This window comes from Filicampus tigris, chromosome 1 (assembly GCF_054856515.1).
Source record: "Filicampus tigris isolate MCC_2025a chromosome 1, RoL_Ftig_1.0, whole genome shotgun sequence".
Lineage (NCBI taxonomy): Eukaryota > Metazoa > Chordata > Actinopteri > Syngnathiformes > Syngnathidae > Filicampus > Filicampus tigris.
In genome coordinates, this window is record NC_141217.1 from 34,040,160 (window position 1) to 34,068,099 (window position 27,940).

General features: G+C 44.4%; 1 protein-coding gene across 1 annotated transcript; it reads right to left on the bottom strand.

Moving 5' to 3' along the window:
* slc6a8 (solute carrier family 6 member 8) lies at positions 1–24,510 on the bottom strand. The gene is made up of 13 exons (XM_086035175.1): positions 23,813–24,510; positions 15,848–15,979; positions 14,186–14,453; positions 12,696–12,828; positions 9,065–9,199; positions 6,734–6,837; positions 6,514–6,638; positions 5,583–5,695; positions 5,362–5,499; positions 5,178–5,280; positions 3,403–3,503; positions 2,997–3,167; positions 1–1,936 (listed from the first exon to the last, which is right to left on the bottom strand). The coding sequence occupies exons 1-13, from the start codon at positions 24,123–24,125 to the stop codon at positions 1,802–1,804; spliced, it is 1,971 nt and encodes a 656-aa protein (XP_085891301.1). The 5' UTR covers positions 24,126–24,510; the 3' UTR covers positions 1–1,801.
* Between the last annotated feature and the right edge of the window lie 3,430 nt (positions 24,511–27,940).

A 27,940-nucleotide genomic window follows, 5' to 3' on the forward strand; every position in this document is an offset into this window, starting at 1 on the left:
AAGTCAGAGAAAGTTTACTGTTGAGAGGCTGCAACTGGAGGATATGGGACAATCTTATACTAACAATGGCACTAAATGATTCATCATAAAAAATAGTTGCCGATTAATATGATGATTGAATTGATGATTTATTGATTAATTTTGACAGCTCTAGCGCCGACCAGATCATTGTGTGTGTATGTGCCCTCAGAGTAACTGGTGATCAGTCCATTATTTGTTTAAATGCGGCAGGCGGGACCGTGCCGGGCCGCGAATAGTGAAATTCAAATTCCACGTCTGTGGCCATTGAAACGTGTTGGAGTTTTCTATGAAAAATGAAGGGGATTGGTTTATTTGTTTCAGAGTAACAACTACAAATCAAAAAGAAAAGAAAAATCAAAATCTGCTGTTATTAATAATCTGATTTTTTATTTTTTTTAATAGTGTCTTGTTGAGTTTTTCATCTTTGTGGTTAACCCTCCTGTTACGTTGTGGGTCAATTAAGCCCGTTTTTAAGTAAATGATGTAAAAAGCAGTATTTGTAATGGCTTGATAAATGTAATCATGTAAAAATATTGCTAGTAATTGAGTTAATAATGAAATACAAGCTAAGTTTATTGGGACCCTTTCCCGTTTTTGACACTTTAGGGCACTGCCCAGCAACATTATTGCTGTTCTGACATCCAGGAGGGTTAAACACCACTTCCTGACATTTACATTTGCACAGTAGAACGACATAACATTATTTACAACTTTTTCACAGTTTCTTTCATACCTTTGTTTTTTTGTTTTAATTTCCATTTTCCATTGCTGGTCATGTGACTTTGCGTGATGTGTAAAACGTTCAACAACAACAACAACAGCAACAAAATGGCTACGTGACGTCATTACTGATATCATTCGTAGAAGCTAAAGGCGACAGGAAGCATGAGGGACCTCATTCTTCCTATCGGCTCAGGTGATTGGCTCGCCGCCTGGAAGTAGATCGGCTATATTTGGTACATTTTCAGATTTGGGTGATGACAATTTACAAAAATGGACCGCACAAAAGAAATTTAGCGAGCTAAAATGATCAAAGACTGAAAAGTTTTCAGCACTTTGAACGTTAAGGAAAACAATTTTTATACAACAAATAAAAACTCAAAATCAGTGTTAGTCAGTTGTTAACATGTGCTATGTGCCTTCACTAGTCTAAACATGGCATTCTGATTCATATTGCGTTTGTGGAATATGAGTTAAGCAGCAATATCCACCCGTTTTTGTCCACGAAATATTAGTCGGATTGCCATGTTTAGACTAGTGGGTCTGCATAGAACAGATTCTTGTAAAGAAAATATTTTGGGTACAATCAACATATGGAAAAGTGCCCTATTGATATTAGCATCCAAATAGTTGTATAACAGTTATAAAAACGTATCTAATTGTTGTCTCAAGGGGTATTTTCTTTCAACGGCAGGTAATGCTTTTAAATTGTGTTTTGGGGGTGGGGGAGGTCGGGGGTGAACATATGTCTCCTTTAAACCAACAACAATAAGATTCCCTTTTTTGCATCAAAAAAAACAAAAGACTGCTGATTGGCTGGTGAACAACGAATGGCATTAAGACAACAGCGTAAGGCAACACGCACGACCACTCATTAGTCTTCCTGTGCTGGTATAGTATATTCTTTCTGGGCTTTGTTCGGGGGGGGGGTGGAGAGGATGGGTGTCCGGTCCTGGCTTTTATGCAGGACCAGGCGCTTCACAGTGTTTTTAATTTGGCGGGTTGGACAGGAAGACGAGCGTAATAAAGTGCGATTGAGCGAGCGGGCTGACGTTCAGGGTCACATGACGCTCTCAAAGATGATGACTTTGTTGTCATCGCTGGCGGGCGATAGGGAGTTGAGCGGCTTCACGTCAGGTGCCATGTACTCCAGGTGGTGGCTCCCCCACACCGGGCTGGTCAAATGAGCCCAGCGCTGCAAACACAAAACAGGAAGTCACCGGGAGCAAGTCTGCCGGACGTCAGGCGACTGATGTGTTCAAATGTTGTCAAGGTACATTCTGGTAATTCTTGTTTTCTCTGCTTTGCTTTTGAAATATTGTTTGCAAACGCTTGGTGTTGTGTCTTTGCTTGTGTGAAGCGCATTGAGTTGCCGTGTGTATGAAATGTGCCGTATAAATAAAACTGCATTGCCTTGCCTGGAATATTTATAGCAGGCAAAGGATTTACGATGAAGAGCAGTGATAAAATTAGCGAATTATCAACCAACATTCCGTCCAAGCGAAGTCACATCTCACTTTGATGAAACAGACATAATGTGCCGGGTGGACAGGTTGGGATACGACTAAGGCTCGGATTCACACCCAAAATAAATAAGAAATTAAATGTTATCCGCATGGATAAGCGGTTCGGATAATAAATGGATGGTAAATGGCAGAGCTGGGCACTCCGCCTATGTGACGGACGCCCGTTTTGTAGGCGAGGGGAACTCGTCGGACTAAGCCGTTGGAATTATGTCGCTATCTTAAACGGTTCATGAGCTACGTTGATTTAGAAGGATAGACGGATCAAAACGTAGCAGTTAGTTGGTCGCAATTTGGAGTCGGAAATGCTAACGGAAGCCCGTTTAAAATCATAGGCGGCCCCGTTCCACAGGCGGGTAGTATTTTCTCCGGCCGGACAAAATGGCGGATAAAGGCACGGCAGAAGGCGATAAACAGATTGCGAAATTTGACTAAAATGCCCAGCTTTAGTAAATGGAGTGCACTTACACTACATAGCACTTTATTTTCATGTTTTCCTTTTTAGTTTAAAATAATTTACGTTAACCTCCGGGATCCTGCACTGTACCCATGGCAGACTGGATTTGTTTGTGTTGTATGAGCCTGATGCTATCTTAGCGCTAAGCTAGCTTGTCTGAGGTTTGGCGTAAGTTTGCACGCTTCCTTTCGCTTGCTGCTAGGATGGTGTTAGCGGCCAACGTCGTATCATTTTTTTTTGTTTTTTTTTTTTGTTACGTGGTTGTGAACTCTGACCTGTGCGAAAGAGCCTTTGGCGCGGAACAGTTTGTAGACCAGACTGACGGGGATGCACAGCATGGACGACAGTGCCAGACACCAGCCAATCGCTTCCCCCCACCACGGGTACACGTAGGTGTTGTTGTACGTCAACGCCTTGTAGTTGACCAGATGGAACAGGAAGATGCCCTGCAAGCCACGCACACTTGTATTCGTCCACGTTTTGCCGCGTCAACCGATGAATGCAGATATTGGACATGCTGACGTCCTCCTTCCACATTTCCTCCGTAACTATTCCAACAGTAAAACTGCTCAGCCCGTTCAGGACATGTAGCGTTAAGAACATTCGCTGCATTCCCACATTCATGGTGAAAAGAAGAGACGTTTGTCCGTATGCAGCTATCCGGCGCGCGGCGTCACGTACCATGCACACGCACGGCGTGATGAAGGACCAGCACCACTTCATCCAGGGCAGCGGCCTGTAGCCGATCATGCGTGCCACGTCGTCCATGAAGCGGTCAGCGCCTGCCGCGGGATGGCGACGTCAGCAGCGGCAGCATCGCCAGCATCGTCATCGGCAAGAGCGAAAACATGAACAAATTCGCACAAAAATCTCATTCCATTATTATGAGTCATTGACTTGAAGTGAAATATTTGTTTCATGACAAATACGCACAATTCTAAGATTGTGAATTCTACAAATTTTTTTGTTTTTATTTTGTTGCCATAAATGCCACAACCACCTATTGGTTGGGATAAATGAAGAATGCGCAAACATGTTGAAAGACATTGAAAATGGTTAATTTTCATAATACAATTAGAAAAGATTTTTAATGTTACCATTTACAATTACTATATTTATAATGAATCAACCGGACGGAGGGATAATAATAATAATAATAATAATAATAATAGATAAATGACAAGTTAATTAAATTTAACCATTGAAAATCAGACATCAGACATAACCAAGCAACCAATTTAGGTAATAAAATAACTCCAAAATATTAAACGCACATGTATTTGTGAAATTGTTTATTTCACTAGTATTTTCTTGTTGGATTATGTTCAATAAATTATTTCATTACAGACATTAAAAAATATGAACACAAAAATAACAAATACAGTGGCAGTGTTTATTATCCATCCATCCATTACACACACCTCACACATCACACCTAGGGGCAATTTAGAGAGTCCAATCAACTTACCATGCATGTTTTTGGAATGTGGGAGGAAACCGGAGTACCCGGAGAAAACCCACGCAGGCAGGCACGGGGGGAACATGCAAACTCCACACAGGGAGGCCGGGGCCGGATTCAAACCCACGACCTCTGAACTGTGAGGCGGACGTGCTAACCAGTCCCCCACCGTGCCGCCGGTGTTTATTATTTATAGTTATGCATACTTATTATGACTCAACAATGTATTTAAAAAACGAATACAAAATCGTAAAGTGGAAGTCAACCCAAACATTTTTTTTTTTTAAGAATATGTTCTATGCAGGCCTACTAGTTGAAACACGGCATTCTGATTGATCAGCAAAATCCGCACGCTTTTAACCATCTGAGGGGGCGGCCATTTTGTCACTTTTGTCGACTGAAAATGAAAATGAAAATGACATCACAGTTGCTCAGGGGAAACCCCGAACACATACACACACCGCTGCCCAGATCCCCGCCCCCAAACGGTGACTAGTTACAGGGGCCGCAAAGGGTCTTGTATGAACGCGTCCGTGGTAGGAAAAAAGAAAAAAAGGATTGGGGACCACTGTTGTCACTTGCATTATTATCACAACGTTTTTGGAAAACATTACATTGTCATTTTGTATCGAAATTGTCGCCATCCCCTCCATTTTTTATAACGCTTATCGTCACTATGGTCGCAAAGTGTGCCGGATCCTATCCCAGCTGACTTTGGGAGAAAGGCGTGTATCACCCTGCAATGGCCAGCCAATCACAGGGCACATGTGGAAAAACAACTATTCACACTCACATTCACGCCTCGGGACAATTTTGTAGTCTTCGATGAACCGAACGCGCGCGTTTTTTTAGTTTTTAGTAAGTAATCACGAAGGCAATTATGCTACGGGGTTAACGATCTGCTTGATCATTTGGATGACGGACTATATGATTCCATAGCATTTCTTATACATGTATACTGTATGTTAAGTTAAGGCACTATATAATGTGCTCGTACCGTAGACCCAGGACACCACGATGCATTCCCAGAATGCCTGCCACAGGAGCGTCATCCCGCTAGCTGAATAGTAGTCAAACAACTGGAAGACGTACATTCCTCCCTGCAAGCGCAATTAAGTCAGCCGCTGGATTCTCTCGGCCTAACGTGGCGCGAGGCCGACACGTTGGCGGCGGCCACCGACCTGCGTCACCATGGAGATGTCGATGATGAAGCACAGGAAGCAGCAGAGTGCGACGGCGAGCTCCCTCTTGTAACGGTGTTCGTATTTACCCGGAAACAGATCCAGAATGCCCGTCACGAAACCCTCGACGCCGACAAACTGTCAAATCACGCACGCGGGACACGATTGACCATTAGTGGAGGTCGTGTGTGTGTGTGTGCGTGTGTGAGACTGTGTGTCACCTGACTGTCCAGACCAAGCAGCAGCAGCATGAAGAAGAAGAGTCCTGCCCACAATGGTGCCACTGGCATCAAACTGACCGCCTTTGGATATGCGATGAAAGCCAGACCAGGACCTGGGGTGTGAATACACACACATACGGGAGTCAACCCAAACATATTTTTTTCAACAATTTGTTCCCAGCAGGCCCACTAGTTGAAACACGGCATTCTGATTCATTTAGCGTTTGTGGAATATGAGTTATGCAGCAAAATGCACTTGTTTTTAGCCATCTCTTGGGGCGGCCATTTTGTCTTCCGTCGACTGAAAATGACATCACAACTGCTCACGACGACCGATCGCGGCTGACCTGATTTCTGAATCTGAGCCGTGATTGGTCGTTGTGAGCAGTTGTGATGTCATTTTCAGTTGACAGAAGACAAAATGGCCGCCCCCAGAGATGGCTAAAAACGAGTGGATTAACACTTATTCCACAAACGCAATATTTATCAGAATGCCCTGTTTCAACTCGTGGATTAAGCAGCAAAATGCACCCGTTTTTAGCCATCTCTTGGGGCGGCCATTTTGTCTTCTGTCGACTGAAAATGACATCACAACTGCTCACTGCGACCAATCACTGCTGACCTGTTTTCTGAACCTGAGCCGTGATTGGTCCTTGTGAGCAGTTGTGATGTCATTTTCAGTCGACAGGAGACAAAATGGCCGCCCCCAGAGATGACTAAAAATGAGTGGAGTAACACTTATTCCACAAATGCAATATTTAGCAGAATGCCCTGTTTCAACATATTCTTGAAAAAAAATGTTTGCGCTGACTACCACTTGAAGGGAATGGAAATTAGCGGCCCAATAAAACACTAAGCTCTGTTAAGTTAGCCCCACAAAGTGGGATCTTGACCAAACATTTAGCGTTTAGCATCAAGCTAACGTGGTCACCTGACTCGGCGACCTGCGAAATGTCCACGCTCTGCTCGGCCGCCATGAAGCCCAGGATGGAGAAGACCACGAAGCCGGCAAAAAAGCTGGTCCCGCTGTTGATCAGCGCCAGCACGAAGGCATCTCTGAGCGCGGGGGGAAACACAAACGTTGAGTGGCGGGGCCGTTGCAGCCGTTGCAGCATTTCGCCACCGGAGTTGCGCGGTCCCGCCACACGTACTTGTAGCAGTCGTTGTTGAAGCGGTTGTAGCTGCCCAGAGCTGTCAGCGCTCCCAGACCGATTGCGTATGAGAAGAACACCTGCGTGCCAGCGTCGATCCACACCTGCGGGGTTCAACGCTCAAAGTTCAGATCATCACAACCGCCGGCATTCGCACACGTAGGAATGGAATCATCCGTACGTGCAGCACCTGACAGAAGTGAGTAAACCTCTCATATTTTAGGAACATTTTATCCTATCTTTTCATGGGATAACACTGAAGAAATGACACTGTAAAGTAGTCAGCATGCACACTCTAAAAACAGTTGGGTTAAAAATAACACAATTTCGATCAAAAATGGACTCATCCACAACTTGGGTCATTTTGACCCAATAGTCTTGGTTGTTTTTGCAGAAAATAACCCCCCAAAATGGGCTGTTTTGTACAAAAGAATGCAAGAAATTAGGTCAAATTGACCCAATGTTTGTATCGGCCCATTTTTTACCCAAAATGGTGTTATTTTTAACCCGGCTGTTTTTAGAGTGCAGTTTGTATAACAGTTTTTTTGTTTTTTGTTTTTATGTATATTTTTTCAGTGTACTGCTCAAAAAGATTATTTTCCGAAAGTAGTAATACAAAAAGGTTTCTGTTGAATTTACTCACTTTTATTTCTTCAAAAGTTGCATGAAATATAATCATTTGGATCCAGATACATTTATTTAGGAGATGTATAGTCTACTTACACTTTTAAAAAAACAACTTAGGATATGTATAGTCTACTTAAAAAATGCATCAAGATCCAAATAGTTATATTTCATGCAAGTTTTGAAGAAATTAAATTGAGTAAATTCAACAGAAACTTTTTTTCAGCCATACTGTGCCCGATGGACTTCTCATATACTGTCTCCGATTTTTTAAAATGACAGACGGCTCAACTAGGCTACGCCAAAACTCGCCGGCGAATTGAATGAATGAGGGAATGAAAAGGAGTGTGTGGCTGTGAAAGAGGGCGGAGACAGAGAGAAACTCGAGGTTCAGTGGGTTGAACCTGCTCCCGACCAGGTTAGGTTGAGAAAGTCTGTTACTGCAGTAACTGACCGGGGGATTACGTTACCTCTCTCTGAAATTGCCTCGAGTTGCCCCTCTTTCTCTGGTCTGAGTTACCTCCCTTTTTGAAACGGAAAAAACAGAGTTCCCCCCCATTTCAGGGTTATCAGACTCTGAGTTTTTACTAAACCTGCTTTGTGAAACGGACCCCAGGACTATAACCTTCACTCTGGTCTATTATCCCCTCCCTTGACTAAAGCCTTCACTTGGGACTAGAAGATTCACTTCAACATTCTCAGGCCAAGAACCTTCCCTTGGAAGAAGAACCGAATCCCAGGGACTAAAACCATTTCTCTGGGGAGGACAACCTTCCTTTTGGACCGGACTGCAACCTTTTCTGGGGACTCCATTCTTCTCCCTGGACTACAGCCTGCTCGAGACTAGAACCATCACTTGGAACAAGAAACTTCCCTTCAGACATGAACCTTTCATGATGACAACCTTCACTTGGGACCGGAATCTTATCTCAGGACTAAAACCATTTCGCCGGGGACGACAACCTTCTCTTTTTACTTGAACCTTCTCACTGGACAGCAACATTTCCTAAGGATCAGATCCCGCTCCCTACACTACAGCCTTCTCCCAGGGCTCATACCTTATTTGGAGATGAGAACCTCCTCCACGGACTATATCCTGTCTGCGATATAACCTTCTTTAAGGACAGGAAATTTCACGAGGGAATAGTATATCCTCTCTGGACTAAAATCCTTCATTTGGACCACAACCTTCTCTTGGGACAAAACATTTCCTGGGGACTAGATCCTTCTCTTGCCACTAGTACCTTCTTAAAGGACTAAAACCTTCTCTTGGGACTAGTATGGTCTGTCTGGACTAAAACCTTGATTTGGGAGTACAACCTCCTCTTGAGATGAGAACCTTCACTTGGGACTGAAAGTCCTCTCAGACTCGAACCACATTTTGGAACAAGAACCTTAACTAGGGATTAGAACTTTGTCCCATGACGACGACCTTCTCTCGGGTCTAGAATCTTATCTAAGGACTACAACCTTCTTTTAAGACTAGAACTTTGTCTCTTTGTGGCTAGAATGTCTCACTTTGGTTGGTTTTGGTGCGTACCAATGACATATTTGGGGAAAACATTTTGAATCATGACGTCTTAAAGAATGAGCGGCGTTCATTTTGTGCACTTTGAAGTCAGTCCACGGACTTGCATTCGTTTACGAGGCCCATCTGCCACATCCAATATCACGGTATGTCTCCGATGTCAGAGATCAAAGACTGACCTGGGCCTCCTCCAGCTTGGACCAATCGGGTTTGATGTAGTACATGATGCCATCGTACGCTCCGGGCAGCGTGACTCCACGGACCAGGAGGATGATCAGCACCACGTAAGGGAAGGTGGCCGTGAAGTAGACAATCTGAAAGACATATGACTCCCTGCTTAGTGTTCCGTGGTGACTTGAAAAAGTGGGATTGTCGTTACTTTCTAGCAGAGCTGGGCAGTCCGTCCCTGGGCCGGACCGGTCGGACCCTCCGGCCCGGCCGGATGCCCATTTTTGGGGCGGAGGGGTGGGGGGTGACAAATTTTTAAAAATGGCTGGACTATGCATGGCCGGAAGTGGATTTTAGTCCGGCCCACTAATCGGCCCTCATGCATTTGACGTGGTCGCGAGGCGGCCGTATTTCATCTCAGCCTACTGAAAATGCTTCTTTTTAGGCTTCTTTTAAAACAAATTGTGTCCGGGAGTATATTCAAGCTGCGCGCAGCACTCAAGTATGGCACATCATGCACTTTCCTACTTCCGGAAATACGCCGCAGCAAAACTGCTGTGTAGTGGTTTGCTGGCATGCTTTTATTTTGAAGGCCGGGAAGTGTGAAGGAGGGGAAATGTGGAAAAGAAGTAACTTGTTGAATGCTTGCAGACTTGTCGTCTGTTGAACCCAAATAATTATACAATACGACAAAACCAACCCCAGGGCTCGCAATGGAAGTAAGCGCACGCAGTTGGGTAAGTACGTGAGTAAGTGGCGCGCTTGAAGCGTGTCCACAGCGGGTTTGAATCGTAAATTAGCCAGCTAATTGTCTTTGAATAAACCTCTTCCGTTAGCATCTCTCCCGCGGGGGCATCGTGCAGGGTTTTTGAATCGAACCGTTGAATCGGAACGGGGCGGGGGGGCCGACAATGTTTACGAATATGGCCGGGGGGTCGCGGCCGGAAGGGTACCCAGGTCAAGGGTGGAGGGTCGCGGCCGGACGGGCAAAAAAGGGCCAAGTGCCCAGCTCTGCTTTCGACATCACTCCACTCCATCTGACACTTCAAAGACCAACAGGCGAACACTTTTGTGGAAACACAGACAGCTTCAAACTCCTCGTAAACATCGTCTGCAGCGACCCATGAAAAACATAATATCCGATTTTAAGTCATTTTCAGGCTGAGTGACAGTAAGTCTATTTTCATTGGTTACATTTGACTGCAATAGTACAATGTGAGGTTTAACAACCAGCTCACATGGCCTAATCCTTTACAACTTTTTTTTTTTATCAACATTTATTTTTACTGCTCTCCTTATCGGGTGTGTGCGTGTGTGCGTGCGCGCGCGCGCGTGTGCCTCAACGACCTGACTCACCTTGAGCACCTCGTATAGTTTTGCGCCGCCTGCTGCTAAACGCCATCGGGGATGTTTGAATTGAGAGCCAAGCTCCGTGAGAGCGCGCACGTACGCACACGCACGCACGCGCGCACCCGCGCACACACCTATACAGTGCATGATGCTGTTATCAAAGGATTGTATAACTCGTGGTTTGACATAAGGGCTCGGTGCACATGGCCCATTCCGCAATTCAATCTGACCCATTTAGCATTGAAACATTTCAAAAGTCCTGAAATATTTGTTACATTTATTTTACACATTTTTTTTCCCCGAAAACGTGTTCATGAAATTGTGTCCGCTATTCGTGTGTTGTTTATTCAAAAAATATTCCCGAGGGAAACTTTATGAAAAGGGAGGTAACTCAGACCGGGGAAAGAGGGGTAACTCGAGCCCGTTTGAGAGAGGGAGGTCATTTAAGCTCTCGGTCAGTTACCGCAGCAACAAACTCTCTGAACCTAACCTGGTCGGGAGCAGGTTCAACTCAGTGAACCTCGAGTTTCTCTCTGTCCCCGCCCTCTTTCTGAGCCACACACTCCTTTCCATTTCCTCATTTCGTCAGTTCGCAGGCGAGTTTTGGCGTAGCGTGGTTCTGCCGTCTGTCATTTTAAAAAAAATCGGAGACAGTATATGAGAAGTCCATCGGCTGAAAAAAAAAAGTTTCTGTTGATATTCACTCCATTTTATTTCTTCCAAGTGGTTGCGCGAAATATCATCATTTGATTTAGATACATTTTTAAGTACTAAATAAATGTATCTGGATGCAGATGATTTTATTTTGTGCAACCGCCTGATGAAATAAAATTGAGTAAATTCAACCATCATTTTTTTCCAGTGTCCACCCATGAGATTATGCCGAGGTCCTCTATTATATTATTGTGATGGCAAAGGACTTGAAACTTCCGGAAACTCTGAGTTTCCTATCTCCGAGTAGATCAACTCAGAGTTCCAGATTAGACTCTGGGTTTGATCAACCTGCTTTGTGAAATTCTACAAACAATTTTGTATTTTGGTGTTAATTTTATTGTATAATTATTATTATTTTAAAGTACATCATTTCAAAATGATTATTATCATTTTACTGCTGAATACATTTAATATTTTATTGTGTTTATTCAAGAAATGGTCAATTCATTAGTAATTCATTACTTCATAATTTAATTTTTTCCAAATCTGCCCTCATTTTACCAAGAAGAAGAAGAAGAGTAATGTATCTAGTAATATTTATGACTGAAGGGATAGCTTCAGCAACAGATGGAATTTTTTCGGAAAAATCCCCGCTATAAATTACAACGCATGATAAAATCCGTATTGCACAAGCTTTTATAGGACGATCTCAAAAAAACATTGAGGGTTGAAACTTGAAAACCTGATTTACTAAAAAAATAAAAAAAAATAATAAAAAAAAATACAGGTATTTTTGAAATACATTTAGGGACGCATAAAACCAGCTCTGATTAAAATTAGCTGATGACAAGTGTTATCAATTACAATATTAATGGAGCGAATTGTTATTTTCTCATTGTAACAAGATAGTTGACGCATTTTACGTGCGCATTCGAACTATTTTTTTTTTCCTGTTTAAATTGTGGTTTAAAAAGCATCGCTGTCGGAGTCCTCTGACAGGTGAAGCCACCTCACACTGCCGCCCCGCCCCGCCCCCGTCTTCCCTTCCCTCCATGCAGAAGTCAAAGCGTCCCATGGCGAGATGTGATGTCATAGCTGGAATACACATACCATCTTCATGTGACGCATTATGTAACATTTGGTCTCCACGCGCACACACACACACACACCCCCCCAAACGCACGCCTCTGAGTCACGTCCCACTGCAGAATAAATGACCCCTCCCCCTCCACAAAGGACAAACCACAGGCTGCCACATCGCAGCCTTGCCGCGTCCCTACTCAGGCCTCCTCGCAGCATCGTTGCCATGGGAACGCTTAGTCTGCCGTGCGACTGCGTGCGTGCGGTCAGACAGCAGTGTTCGGGGTTCGAGTCAGGCTCGTTTGGGTTGACGGCTGACCACGTGACCTTTGACCACGCCTGAGTGCGCCACAGCAGCCTCACACACACACACACACGCACGCACACGTTCAATCACACACTCAAGGACACGCAGACAAGGTCAGTATGAGTTGGGTCCTTATTCTAACTGAGTGTGACTCTCTGCTCCTCTCGCTCTCTCGCTGACGTCACCGGCTGATGATGCGAGCAGTGCGAATCCGCGTCACGGGCTACTAGCGTGTTGTCGGCGTGTTTCACCTTCCCAGTGGATTTGACGCCTTTCCACACGCAGAAATAGATGAGCAGCCACACGGCCATCAGACACAACATCAGCTCCCAGTTGACGTCGCCCGGATCGTCTAAGCCCGAGGAGATGTTCAGAACCTTGTTTCTGCACACGCGCGCACACACACACGCACACACGCACACATTATGCAACACATTAGTTTACCTGACACACCGCATTTAACACACGACATGTCACCAGACGTTGCGCCTTTTGGCGCAATGGCACATGGCAGACTTAACATTACGCTCACGACATGACAAGTTACAAAACAAACCGCACGGCACAACATAGTGTCAAACTGTGATTTGCCCATGCCGATGATTTAGTCGGCCGCGCATGTGACGCGGGCAATTGCGCGGACACCTAACGCACTACGTCAGGTGACACATGGCATTTTATGTCACATGACACGTGGTATTTAACACTACATTTGTGTTACACTTTTTGGGCACACTGCATGTCACGTGACACACTGCATGACCGGTTACGTGACTCACTACATGACGTGACATGTCAATAACAGTACATGTCAAATAACCCAACACATTACATGATACATGACACATTAAAGCCACACAATATATGGGACATTACGGTACATGACACACTACATGTAATGTGACATCGCTTAGCATTATATATCACATGGCGTGTCACGTATCACGCATCACCTGACACATTATAGGTCAGGTGACACGTGACATTTAATTTCATGTCACATGACACGCACTGGATATAACGTGTTAGATGTTACATGTAACATTGCACTACAGGAAGTTTCACACGACACACAGTACGTAGTATAGATAGACCGCTTTTTTTCAGGGCCGATACCGATTATTAGAAGTCAAGGAGGCCGATAACCGATATTTGGAGCCGATATTCATTTTTAGAAAAAAGGAAAATATTGGCATCAAAATCTAAAGAAAAATTTACTCTTGACGTTTTTTTAATTATTACATATGCCCTGTCATAAATTTCTAACAAAAGGTTCAGGGGGCACCCAGGATTGTCAGCATGTCTTAAAAAGGATAAAGAAAAACTTAAACAATAGCTCCACGAAATTTTCTTTCGTAAATGTCAAAATTTCAAGATGACAGAAATGTTAAACTTTCACATATCTTTGTTTTGATTTCCACAGTTTTAAATTGATTTACTAGCGGCCAGCAGTTTTAAAATAGGCCGATGCCGATACTCGTAAAAAAGCCAAATGTCGGTGCCGATAATCGGCCCGGCTGATAATCGGTCCATCCCTAGTACGTAGTAACGCATTACAAACGAACATGGCATGTTACACAACATACAGTAACCCGAGATACACTACTGTACACAATACATGACCAGACAGCTAGGTGACACATTACACTACAGGACACGACTCACGCGGCACGTAACGCACTACAATGGTCAGGCCACGTATTCAAGTAGCGGGTCGCGCGGCGGCGATAGCAGGACTCACTCCCAGAATTCGATGATGGGCGATCTGCCCTGGGCCACGTGGGCGCAGGTGAGGTTGCTGCCGGCGACGGTGGCATTGTCGCTGGCGTTGTTGCATTGGTGGAGGCTGAAGGCGTCCACGCAGGAGTTGGTGTTCCAGGGGTTGTCGCACGTGGACCACGGCAGCTGGGCGCTGAACGACTTGATGAGGTAGTAGAAGGCCCACGCCAGCACCATGATGTAGTACGTGTTGCAGAAGAACACAATCACCATCGACGCATAACCCAGACCTGAACACGACAAGTGGAGGACGGTGCTTCTCAAACTTTTTACACCAAGTACCACCTCAAACAATGTTTGTCTTCCAAGTACTGCCGGAATGATCAATATTACCGTATTTTCCGGACTATAAGCCGCGACTTTTTTCCTAGATTTTGAGCCCTGTGGCTTATAGTCTGGTGCGGCTATTCTGTGGATTTTTCTTCCACCGCTAGGGGCGCTCTAACCGGAATGTCAGTCCAATTCAATACAATACATTTCCCATTAACTGGATGTGACTGCAGGTGGAGGAGTTCAACAGGAGAGGGCGCCATAGACTAGGTTATTGCATTAAGTGCTGTAATGCTTTGATTCTATGTTTTCCTAGAGGTCCCTGAAGTGCACATGAATGCGATTGGCTGATGTTACGTCTGTTCTGTTGTTTCCATGTGAAATGCTATTGTTGATTTAGCACGTCGTTGTGTGTTCGATTGGCTGACTTTATTAACATAAAACAAGAAAGGTGCATATGTAGAATGTAGTAGAACAATAGATGGTGGAGTCTGGTGGACATTAGCCGACAAACTGGAGCGGCAGTCGGCAGTGAAATGAAGATAAGTACTGTTTATTTTCTCTTGGTTCTCTTCTGTTTTAATCAGCAACGTTGCCGCCGTGTTAAAAGGCGCTGTTAGGAAAGAATGTGCTCAGGTACATACATGTACATTTACAGTTCATAATTGTTCTTTAAATGCAGTAAATATAAAAGTTTTCAACATAGATAGGTGCGGCTTATATAAAAGTGCGGCTTATTTAAGTTTTTTTTCCAATAAAGATTCAAAACAAAGCAATAAAATGCAAATGCTATGCTCGATTAAGGTCTTTCAAAGTATTTTTAAAATCACCTTTTCGAAAATCGTGTACGTAATTTCTGTAAGATATTTTTCATTTCTTTGCTTTTAAATGCTCTACTTTTAATCACACTACGTGAAGCATATTGAGTTACATTGTGGACCTATTGTACTATAAATCGCTGATTCTATTTAAATTGTTCATTTCTTATCAAGCCCCATGTTCCAATCCTTGATCCGGGATATTTTTTTTGGTTGGGCAAAAAATGTAACCGTCATTCACCGGATATAACAGTAAATGCAACTGAACATATATACTGTACTGGATTAAAAAGCTACTGCGTTGAAGCTACTGTGTCATTATGTACAGTTTGACGATTTCATGAAGTGATTCGATTACAGAGATCCCGCATACCACGAGTGGTAGTCGTACCACACTTTGCGACCCTCTGGTCCACAACACCTGCGGCTCTTTATTTTCACCCTGAGCGGCACTTTGTGAGTCCTCTTTGCGGGAAGCACACTTGAACTTCCCGACGACATGATTAGGACAGGAAGCGCGCGTGTGTGTTGGCTACCTTTGAATAGCGGCGCGATGTTCCACACGTTGATGCTTCCCGCCTTCATGAACTGACCCAGTGAGATCTCCAGGAAGAAGATGGGCACCCCGCCCACAAAGACGATCAACAGGTACGGGATGAGGAAGACGCCTGAGCGGGAGCAGAGAGGAAAGAAGTGACCTCGTCAAGTTAACCATTAACCTGCTCTGCCTTTTGTCACGTACGCTTTTTTCTTTTTTCCCCTCGGTCGCCCATAACGCACAGCAAACACAATATTTCTGTAGACCAACATACAACACATTAGTGTAGTCTGTGTAGTAGTAATAGTAATAATCCTGTCGTTGTTATGAATGAAAGACATAATGTAGGGGTAAAGTACACGAGTTACACTCCTCCGTGTTGAAGTTGTACAAATAGAACACACGGTAGTAGAGTGGCCTTACTTGTTGACCAACGCTAACAGTTTTGAGAGCAGCTAAGGACAGCAATATGAAAACCAGGACAGGAATACGGCAAATGAGGATGTAATGATGACGATGTAAACTATGTTGAAAAAAAGACCCCGATGTCAACTCTGTCAAACGGAAATTCCCTCGCCCGGAAAAACAACGTACGCATTAAATTTTCTACTACTTTATTACATTAACGATCGATTCCTGACAACGGAAGTTTCGGTACCCGGAAGGCGGAACCAATAGCGAAGCCCGCAGTCGCGCAAACTCAAGCAGTCGCCGCTCTATACGACGAAAAAACTTTGACCGCTCCGCCATCATTAGATCAAAGGGAAATTCTCTCTCTCAGAAACGTATGCATTAAATTTTCTACTACTTTATTACATTAACGATCGATTCCTTACAACGAAGTTCCGGTATTGTATCATGAACCCGGAAGCCATAGCGAAGCCCGCTGTAGCGCAAACTCAAGCAGTTCCACCTCCGACTTCCCACTCGATACTATGCAAAAAGTTTGACCGACATGTAAGTTACTTCTTTGGCATGCGTTTTACCAAAATTGCGAAAGGTTTTAAATGTATTCATTTACATTTTCGTCTGTAGTTCATGGCGTCCGAACGAAGAAGAACGGTAATGACCGCGAAAGCGAGAGTGAAATGCATCCGATTATGCGAAGCTGGACACAAAGTAAAAAAAACATCCAGGAGACACTTGGAGTCGGAAAAACTCTAATCTACTAAATCTGAGAAAAGTCAACATTAAAATACTGTACAGTTTACTCTAGTTAAGTACAGTACTGTACTGCATTGGTTTTACAGTATTTTTTCAACAGTATTTGGACCATTTTTGTTCTACTGTACTGTATTTTGTTCATATACCTGTACTTTATAGTGCCGTTTTTGTTTAATAAAATTTGTATTATTATTATATTGCTTGTGTTGTTAACTTGTTACACATGTATTTTGTTAACATACTTGCACGTTTATACAGGACATGTATGGTAGTCATTCCCCACATAAGGAAATATAAGGAAAGATTGGACAGTGCAAATATGATTCCTTACTAGAGAATACTCACTGCATTAAGAACTGAAGTTAAAAATGACAAATTGGGGCCGAAATACCCACCCTTGAGAACTTTCATACATTTCCATTAACGCAGCTAAAATGGTTCAAATCCAAAATGGGCGTAAAGGGCACACAAATGGCCAGCACATGCGCAGCCCAAAAGGACATGTTGTTGATATTAACGACAAGCTGCCGTCCACGTCGACGGAATCACGTCACGCCCGCGCGATTGGCTCAGAGCAGACTAGTGAGACGTGTTTGCATGCTAAACTGCAGCCAGTGCGACAGTTACCAAGATAATCTGGCTAATCCCGGCTAAATCAGTGTGCTAATTGAGGTTTTATTTTTAGAAAAACACTTTATTTACAGCCGGCACGCTGGTCAGCTGGTTGGCGCATCTGCCTCACAGTGCAGAGGTTGAGGGTTTGAATTCGGCCTTGGCCTTCCTGCGTGGAATTTGCATGTTCTCCCCTTGTGTGTGTGCGTTTCCTCCGGCTACTCCGATTTCCACCCCACATCCCCCCCCAAAAAAACATGCTAAGTAGGTTAATTGAACACTCTAAACTGTCCCTAGGTACGATAGTGAGTGTGAATGTTTGTTTGTCTGTGTGTGCCCTGCGATTGGCTGGAAACCGATTCAGGGTGTACCCCGCCTACTGCCCGAAGACAGCTGGGATAGGCTCCGGCACGCCCGCGACCCTCTTTAGGATAAACATTTTGGATAATAGATGGCTTGATTATATGGATTTGATTTACAAAGGAAAATTAACAAACTGAGATCGTTACTATATTACCAAGACCAGCAACCTCATTCAACGAGAGCACTGAAATTCAGAAATTCAGTTTGTTTTGTTGGGACACACTGCAAAAAATCCCTTTATGACCCAGCACCTCCGTAAAAAAAAAAAAAGTTGCCTGTGGTCTTGTAGAATGTCAACCTTGCTTTCTCGTGGGCACAGCAGTGGAGTGCAATTTGTCTCTTCAACTGTAAATAGCCAACTCGGGTTCCCTGATTCGATTCATTAGACATTCATCAGATCACTGGCGGCATTGAAATGTAGTCAAAGAAGACGAAGAAGTACAAGTTGTGCCCGTGAATATTTTCATTCCACCAGGTCAGTCCATTATTAGGCCATTTGAATTGATTGCAACTGGACTGTTCTCGCTGTCTCAGCTGTTTCACCTCTATCAGTTCATGTTTATGGTAGAAGTGATTAGTCAACTTCTCTAATTCACGGTGACTTATCAGTCAACTCATCGCAAATGACAAGATTTTGATTTCTCGTCTTCTAATTGGCCAATATATAGAGGACAGACGACCGGATGATAAAGCTGGCAGTGGGTAAGAATTAGCGCTTTGCCGAAATAACCTCTGCTTCCGTTTGCCTCTACAGTGGTACCTCTACTTACGAACGTCTCTTCATAAGAAAAAGTTACGAAACGCCTCAACAGGAAAATATTTTGCGTCTTGTTACGAAAGAAATTTCAGGATACGAAAGGTAAAAGTATGGGCTGCTGCTCGCAGCTCCGGAGTTTCCTGAACGCAACATACTCATAGCTGCTCTGCCATTGGCTATTACCTAGCATCTTCCTGGCATCCCATTGGCTAAGAGGGACCTCTACCGTATGTCTATGTGTGTGCAGATAGACAGGTAGATAGATAGATATGAGATATGTCTATGCAGCGTCCTCGTCATTCGCCCCTCGGGCCATGAGGTGTTCCGATAGTTTGACGTGAATTTGAAACGAGAAAAAGAAAAAAAGGGAGAAAATCGGGGTTTTTTTTGTCCATACAAACAAAGCAAGAGATAATAGAAAAGTATGAAAAGGGGACGCGTTTTGTTGATCTCACCAAAGAATATGACAGTCGCCACGTTATTAAATCAGCTTGTTACAAAACGCCAGGCAAAAACCACTTCTGAGAGAGAACATGAACCAAAGAGGGCAAAAAGCGATGAGGACAGCAATTAAAAGGTAAACAACCATCATTTTTATTCTTTACTCTATTCTTTGTTTTTTACATTATGCACAACTCTCATTTATTGTGCAATAATCTAATTGTAACATGTCTTTGTTACATGTTTTGATTTCATTTTTATGCTTTATAAAACATTTATGTCTCAATATTGGGGGGCTTGGAACGGATTAGGACATTTACATGGAAAACGCGTCTCAATTTACATAATTTTCTACTCAAGAAATTTCTTCCAGAACCAATTAATTTCGTAAGTAGAGGTACCACTGTATTCTTGAAAGATAAATCGTTGACTGGCGAGTTGAAAGTCATCTATGAAGAGATAGTGTGGCTTGTTGAAGCGAAACAATACAATACAGGACTCCCGCTCATTACAGCAACTCGGTTGTAATTAATATTCATAATCATTTTGGGGTTTATTTCCATGCCTATTCGTACAAATATATCACTACGTGAAACCGGGTCGTGGTGTACAAAATGGAGGCTGTACTGTCCTGAAAAATATCAACAACAATATCGATGAATCGACTTCGACTCAATGTTGATGCCATTATCGTCGAAAACCAAAAAAATCGTCCGTTTTTTTCAACCTCTAGTTGATGCACATAAGCTAGCTGGAACAACACGAGCTTGGGTGTTGGTGTGGAAACCCCAACGATTTATCTCCAAAGTAAGTAAGCGAGCCACTCTGTCACACCCAAGTGTGTGACAAGTCAGTGACACTTTTGTGAATTAACTTTGGGAATTAACGCCAACGAGTTACTTGATGAATCCTGGTGAGCTATCGTCAATGTGATTTGAGGTCTACGCCGGACCTCCCCGCCAACAGGTGGCGGCGGTCATCAACTTCTGGCACCTGGAGGTCACCCAATAGGATTAAAGGATTATTGTCAACTGCCGCTAAACTGCGGCGCACGTGGCGTCAGGCATGACCGCGTCACGCTTGTACACACTGAAAATATCCCTACGCCTTTGAACCCCACATACACACCGGGCCTCGTCACCATGACGACAAATCATCAATAGACAGGAGAGTGGGCGGGGCAAAAGACAGGTTACCCTGGCAACCAGACTGATGACTCAGTCGAACAGACTCCCAGATCCTGGAATCTCTCCAGAAACACACACGGGCACACACAAACAAACAACCCACGATTGTGTACACAAATACATGTACGCAAACACACAACCAACACACTCCTACACACCGGTTAGTGTAATGTAGCTCAAGGTTATTTTGAGGCCTACATCGATACCCGTGTGTGGTCTGCGTGTGTTTGCGCGCGTATGTTCGTGCGCGTTTGTGCTCGTGCTGTATGCTTTATGTATGTACATGTGTGAGAGTGTCGTGTTTTTCCGCGTGTGTTTTGTACACGCGTGTTTGTGAGTTGAGCATGCGTGCGTGTGTTGGGGTGCTGGAAAAGTGTGTGACGGGATGGAGGAGGAGTTGCTGGAAGAAACAAGAAAGGAGGGAGCGAAATGAGAAGCAGCGCTAACATTAGCCGCTAGCAAAGGTCCGAGCCGACATGGCCGCCTACGGAGTCTTTGATAAATGACAACGTGACCTTCAAACGGCGCCAAAGTCAGCAGGGGTGCGGCGACGTCCAGCCGACTTTAGGCGTCGTTCAACTGACCTTCGTCTGCGTAACAAGGTTGTCGCTGTCTTTGTGAGACGCTGAGCGATCGCTTTTGGCTGTGGACGGCAGCGCAGTCACAAAGAGAGCAAAAAAGGGACCTTCATCTTCGTCCTGTGAGAGAGAGCGGACCTTTTCCACCTGCGTCCCTCCGCCCACTGTCATGTCATCCCTTGACATCCTTCTCCCAAACACTGCCGCTGAGTCAGCAGATGGCGTGTGCGTGTGTTTGCGTGTGACCGATGCGCGCACTTTTGCGCGCGCGTTCGCGTGAGCGTTCGCGTGTATAGGCGTGCGTGTTCAAGTGTTTGAGTGTGTGTCATTTTTTGGTTTGTGTGTGTATTTGCGTTTGTGTGCACCTGCGTGTATCCGCGTGTGTTTGTGGGTGTTTAAGTTCGCGTGTGTGCATGCAAGTGTGTTTGTGCACGTGTACGTGGTCTGTGTCTGCATGTGTGTGTAAGCAAGTGTCTATTTGTGTGTTTGACATGTGTGCGCGTGTTTGTTTGTTTGTTCCAGTTTTTTGCCAATCATTCTGAAATTAGTTTCAGAACCTTGATGTAAAGGTTCCCAACTCTAGATACAAAACTCACAACCATTGATTAAAATCAGGGGCGGAGCCATGGGTGGGTCTGAGTGTGCACAGGCCCACCCAGATTGACAGACAGTGAGATTCATGAAAAAAAAAAAACTTTTTTTTTTGTAAATTATGACATTATTTTTGAATTTGTGTTTTGTTGTGTTTTTTTATTGTATTGACTATTCAAGAATGGCATAATTGTGGTTGTTTAAGGAAGATCTGAACGTCATATTATTCACTTTGTCATTTTATTTGAATATACGATGTGTCAGGAAAAGAAGACTGCGCTCAGTGAGAGAAATTTTTCCAGGCCCACCCATTAGCCACGTTTTGGCTCCGCCCCTGATTAAAATGCACTTCTCCCCCTAATTTCTTGGATGCAAATCACATAAACCAAAGATTGTTTTTTCATTGACCGATAATCACCGGTCCAAAATGACAAAGTCAACATCAAAGTACAACCATTTCAAGCTGCAAATGCGCACTTTGCACACACTACTTTTGAGATAACCGCCTATTCATTTCATGACAATAACCCAACAATGTCAATTGATTCAACTTCTCAAAATGACAAGTAAACGTTGCGTTACTCTTAAGTCTTACAGTATGTGGAAGGGGATGATGAGCATGTTCGGATCATAAAAGGAGGATTTCTTTTTTCTCCACAAGCCAACATTGTGACGACGTTACAGGCTCGAATTCGCCGGGCGCAAAGATACTTTCCAAGATATTTGGCAATTGATACCTAAGGCCCGATCCACAACACCGACTTGATGGCAACGATGAGAAATTGTTGATCCTGTGCTCTTTTTGTTCTTCCCGTACAGTAGCCGGATGAGGAACATGTCCGTATGTTTTTGCCCGATTTTTGTTTCCCCAGTAATTGTTGCAGTAGCCTATGGTGTCCTTTAGTTTGTATTCATCAATACATTTCAGCTTTGTTCAATGATTCCGCCGTCTGTGGTATCGTCTCAGCTCATCGTTTTACAGGGAAATTGTGTAGCACAGGATGAGTCACATATTTTTTGTCCTGCAACATGAAGTGGTTGTACAAACAACTAAAGAGTCAAACTATGTGTCTGTCGTGTGTGGGTGATCTAAAGAAAGATCTTATAGCAGTATTTCATGATAAAAGAGTTGTTTTGAACCAATGATCGTGCGAGTGAAAGCTTTTTCCTTAAAGATGTAAAAACACAATGTCATGTTTTGAACGTTAGACTGCAGCCTGTGGGCAAAATATTTGCGGCTTGGATGCACATACCTCGAGTCAAACATTTCTAATATGCACGAATAATTACTTTTGCAACATGCACTGTTAATGTCCGTGATGTCATTCGGTGATTTCATTGCCACTGGCTCCGGGATTGCCTTCCACCGAGCTCCTTCCCTGTCATCTTTTCTAAAGCTTCTCTCTGTTCACAGCTACCTTGTTGTTCGTCAAGGCAAAAAATATGACTTACTTTACGATTAAGTTTCATTTTGAAATATACGATTATACTTTTTTATTTTATTTTATTTTTTTAAATAAAAAATATCTGTCATGGTGTTTTTTTTTTTCCTGAAAAACTATGACGTTTTGTTTTATTAACTTCACAACTTTATTTTGGTAATTGGTTTTCTTTTTCTTGTTTTATTGCACAACTTTAATATTGGTGAAAAACTTAATTCTCTTCATATTCATTTCTATTCATGCTTACGATGCATTTTTATCATGACAAAATACAACTATTCTGGTATTTTTTTAAAACAATATGTTTTCCCTTAAAAAAAGTATTTTTGTTGCTTTTATTGGTTTGTTTTTTCAAATATTTGTCTTAAAAATAGAACTTCGTTTTGGTAACACTGACAGTTTTTTTTCCCCCCTGTATGACTTTTATCTCTGGTTTTATCGCAAATTCTTGTTTAGAAAAACACGACTTGTTTAAGGGATTATGCTTTATGCGTTTTATCAAAAAAATATATCTTGGTGAAAAATATGACTTAATACTGTTAATATGAAATTATTTCTTGCTTTACTGTGACAGTGTATCTGACAACCGTAGCAATTTGCCACATTAAGTACTTTATTACTTTTTTTTTCTTGTTTTATTTACTCAACTTCTTTCTGGTATTCGGACTTTTTGTGGAAGAATGTAACATTTTTTCTTTGTTTCCTCCGATTTTTTTTCCCGCGGAAAACCCGCCAATATTGTAGCGCAACTTGTTTGCATGCGTGGGCATTATGGTGAGTCGTGGAGGCGCCGTGAGTGAGGGCTTTTGCGCTTGAGCTTTGGCCTACCTCCTCCGTTCTTGTAACACAGGTAGGGGAACCTCCACACGTTCCCCAGGCCAACCGCGAAGCCCACGCACGACATGATGAAGTCCATCTGTCTGCTCCATGTCTCGCGCTCCTGACGCACCGGCGGCGGCCCGTGCACGACCACGCCGCCTTTCTTGCCCTCGGGTCCGAGTCCGTCCGACCCGGGTCCGCTCGGGCCGGCCGCCGCCGCCGCCGCTGCCATCAGCCCTCCTCCGAGGTGACTCCCCCTGGCCTCCTCCGGGGGCAGCAGCGAGCAGGTGGAGGGGAGGGGGGGCGCGGGCTGCCTGTCCATCAATCAAAAAGGCGCTCGGTTAAAAATATCCAAAAGATTCTCTCTCTCTCTCTCTCTCTCTCTCTCTCTCTCTCTCTCTCTCTTCGATCTCGAGTGTCAGCCGTCAATCAAATCAACGTGGACGCGTTCCAAAAGAATCAAACCCAAATGAAACGTCCAAAGTGTTCCGACGCCGACGTTCAGAAACAATCCACAAAACACTTGAACGTCAGCTTGAAGAATCTCATCGGCGGGCAGACTGAGAGGAGGGAGGGGGGTTCATCGCCCGACGAGCATGGGGTCGCCGAGTCCTCTTTCCAGTCCGAGCGGGGTGGGTGCAGAAGGAGGGGCGGGGGTGGTGGGGTTCTTCACCGGAACGGTCACGTCTTTGTGGAACGAGACGCAGGCTGGATGGGGGTTGGCTGATCCTGCTGCTGATCCTGTGAGCGCCCGGGCGGTGAGCGCGAGCTTTTTAAAGGGGATGCTACTCCGGGTGACGTCACTGCGCATGCACCGCCCCCACCTTTTCTGACGTCTCAGTCAAGGGTCTCCCTCGCATACGCGCGCACGGAGCATGAATGAATGAGCCTCTCATTAATGGGAATCAAATGAGCGCGCGGTGCGTGGTGCGCACGGAGCGAAAAGACGCACGCGAACAAGTAAACATACAAACATTAACGCGCGGGCAACACCCGCGCACGCTCAAGCGCACGCCAACACGCGCTAGCACACACAGATAGGTAGAAACACGATGGGCAGCAAAAACACACGCATCCTGCACATAAATCACTCGTGCGAACACGCTTCACACAGTTTGCGCAAAAACACTCACATATTGCTCACATCACTCGCTCATGCGCGAACACACAAAACTCGCAGAAACACACAAAGGAGGAAATACACACAATAATTAGTGGAACGCTCACACGCAGACACACATTCATGCGCACAGAGCCATAAACACTCAGCGCGAAAACACACACACACGCGCACACGCACACGCACACTTTTTAAATTGCTGGGTGTGTTTTCCACCTTGTCCTTTGGTCCATTGAGCGACGCTACATAAATCAGGTTTATTATTTCGATATGGAGCACTTGCAAACATTGAATGAATGTAATCGTGTCAAAAGTGCAGCAGGCGACGTGGGGGCGGAGCTTGGACATGACGTCTTCACTAATTGGATTTTCACTATTCTAATAGTTTTGCTCGTCCTTAACCAAGTCTTTGTGTCCCTCGAGTGGTCGCAGGAGCAAACTACACCCACGTGCTCTGATTACATGCAGGAGGTCCTCCCATGTAGGCTTGAACCCCTTCTTTTAAATCAGGGGTCTCAAACTCCGGTCCTCACGGGCGGCTTTTTCCCGCATGTTTTTGACGTTTCCCCCTGCAACACATCTGATTCAAATGATCAGGATCTTTATCAGGCCCCTGCAGAACCTGTTGACGATCTGAGCGTTTGAACTTGATTTGGACCTTTTTGCGATTATCTTCGTTTGAATTTTGTATTCAAACCTACACCCACCTAGAGGAAATTCAAATTTTACTAACTCTGCCTCAACCAAACAAGACCTCGGTCAAAATTGGTTTGGCCCAGTGATGGGCCACAACCCACCTGCACTTGGCCCACATACCTCAATGAATGACGGTTCTTTAGTGGTCCACATATTCACAATATGGCTCATGAATGAAGTGGCTTGGTTAAGGTTGAATTAAGGATGATATCAGGAGCCAGTTCCTGTCCGTTATAGGGCCAGCAATGGTTATACGATGTGGCCTTTTTCCAACTCCCTTTCCGCCGACGTCGCACGTACTCTACGTAATACCCATGTGACACCCCCCTTAAAAAAAAATTTTTAAGATTTTTTAAATTTTAAACACAGTAAACCCTCTAAATAAACAAAAAAAACCCATAAATTACTTTGAGCAAATAACAGATATCTGCTCAATGCAAATAACAACAGTGCCCTCTTGAGGCTGTTTGACAGAAGTGAAATTGCGCTTTGAATAAACCAGCACTGTCAACATTTTTGTTTTTTGTCTTTTCAAAGACCTCATTTGCATTCCCATTCTTCATAGGTCAAGCCTAGGCACAGGTTTGACAAGTCTACCAGACCTGGTTGGAAGCAGTCCCTCAGTGTTCACCGTTTGGGCCAGCGGGTCTGGTTGGGCTAGTCTGAGCGTCTGGCAACTCTTTTTCAGGGCTCGTGTTGTTTGTCGCCGTGACCCCTGCAGCAGGAAAAGCTTGAAGGTGCCGGCGGTTTCGCCTGTACAGAGCTGCGCGCTCGATGTCTCGATGATGTAAGGTCGCTGTGTGGAGCCTCCGCCTGTCACCACAGCAGGTGTGGTCCAAGTCTTTTGGTTGTCTAACCCAGTGTTTTGCCGAGATATTGTCAGGTGTGCCGTGGGAAATGATCTCATTTGTGTGCCCGTACCTGTCAACCCCGGGCTGTGCCGAATCTTACAAAAGTTGTAATTTTCCCGTACATTTCTGTATATAATCTTACACAGTATCTATTTATAATCTTACACAGTATTTATCGCTCAGCGGGAGAGGTGGGGGGAAACGGAACGGACATTTCTATATAGAATTTTACACAGTGTTTATCGCTCAATGGGGGGCTTTGCTCGTGAAAGTCGGGCGAAGTTTGCAGTCGGAATCGCTAACGGACGCTCCGGATTAGAGCCGAAATGGGCAAGACGAGACCGGTCTAGCAAAAAAACGAGTTTTTAATTTTTGTTTTCCCCGCACAAAAATTGTGATACGGCGTACACAATTTGAAATGATCGAAAAACGTATAAAATACGGGAAAACGTATAAATTGACAGGTATGTGTGCCTGTGCGGTGTAGCGCCAGGCAGTGTACTCATGTTTTAACTACATTGCAGTACTCTTCCATACCAGTAGGTAGCAGCAATGGGGCAGGGGCCGACAATGTTTATGATTATGGGGGGGGGGCAAAAAAGGGTCAAGTGCCCAGCTCTGATGATTTGTGATGCCATTCCAAGCCACCATTTTGAATCATTGGCTCTATCTCAGCATTTGTTAATCCCTAGATGGCCCTCACGTTTACGATCTAGCATCTCTGACCTCGTTTTCCGAAACATTATTCTACACCCCCTTGTTACAAACCCATCACTCACAGAGTGATGTGTTCAGGCCAGCCCCCGCGAACGTACCTGCACGTCTTTCAATTGCCGGTCTGCCGCTGTCTCAGGACGGATACGGCCCTCCACATCTGTGTGATTGGCTTGGCTGAGTTCTGTGTCTCTCTGTTGGCTCCTGGACAGCAAATCCACCTCACCATCTTTGTTGATCACCTGACCAAGGAAGTGCAGCTTCCCTTTTCTTAGAGATTCTTCTACCAGTTCTGAAAGTGCAATCAATCATCTCTGCACGTTCCCCCCGGGCGCTTCACCTTCTGATTGAAATAAGCCCGTTCATGAATAATATTGCCTCTCGGGATAAAGTATGCATCAAATTGAGCTTAAACAGTCTCACAATCCAACTCATCTTCCCTCAAATCATAAGTGAAAGAGCAGGAGCACTTTGCTTCCTCCTCGAGCGCATACACCAACGTGCAATTTTGAACCGTCCTGTACCGTGACAACTACTCTTTCCACTCCGTCCACTTCTCAGGGCTTTCGACAAACAAAAACTTTCTGGGGGCTGGAATTTCGCCATGCCAGCACATGACATCATGTAAGGAACATATGTCAAAGTCAAGGCCAAAGTCAAGGTTTTCTACGGCCCCTGGGATGATATTGCTTTATTATTAGATCCGGCCCGCAGCAAGCCGGTGACCGGATCGGGTCCTTCGCGCCTGCGGATGAC

Bases quoted from the DNA above. Each gene is read 5' to 3' on its own strand.
- slc6a8 (XM_086035175.1), bottom strand. From the start codon at position 24,125: ATGGACAGGCAGCCCGCGCCCCCCCTCCCCTCCACCTGCTCGCTGCTG. The intron at 14,454-15,847 runs GTAGCCAACACA...TGTCGTGTTCAG, and splicing joins CATCGCGCCGCTATTCAAAG to GTCTGGGTTATGCGTCGATG. The intron at 1,937-2,996 runs GTCAGAGTTCAC...TTGTGTTTGCAG, and splicing joins CCAAAGGCTCTTTCGCACAG to CGCTGGGCTCATTTGACCAG.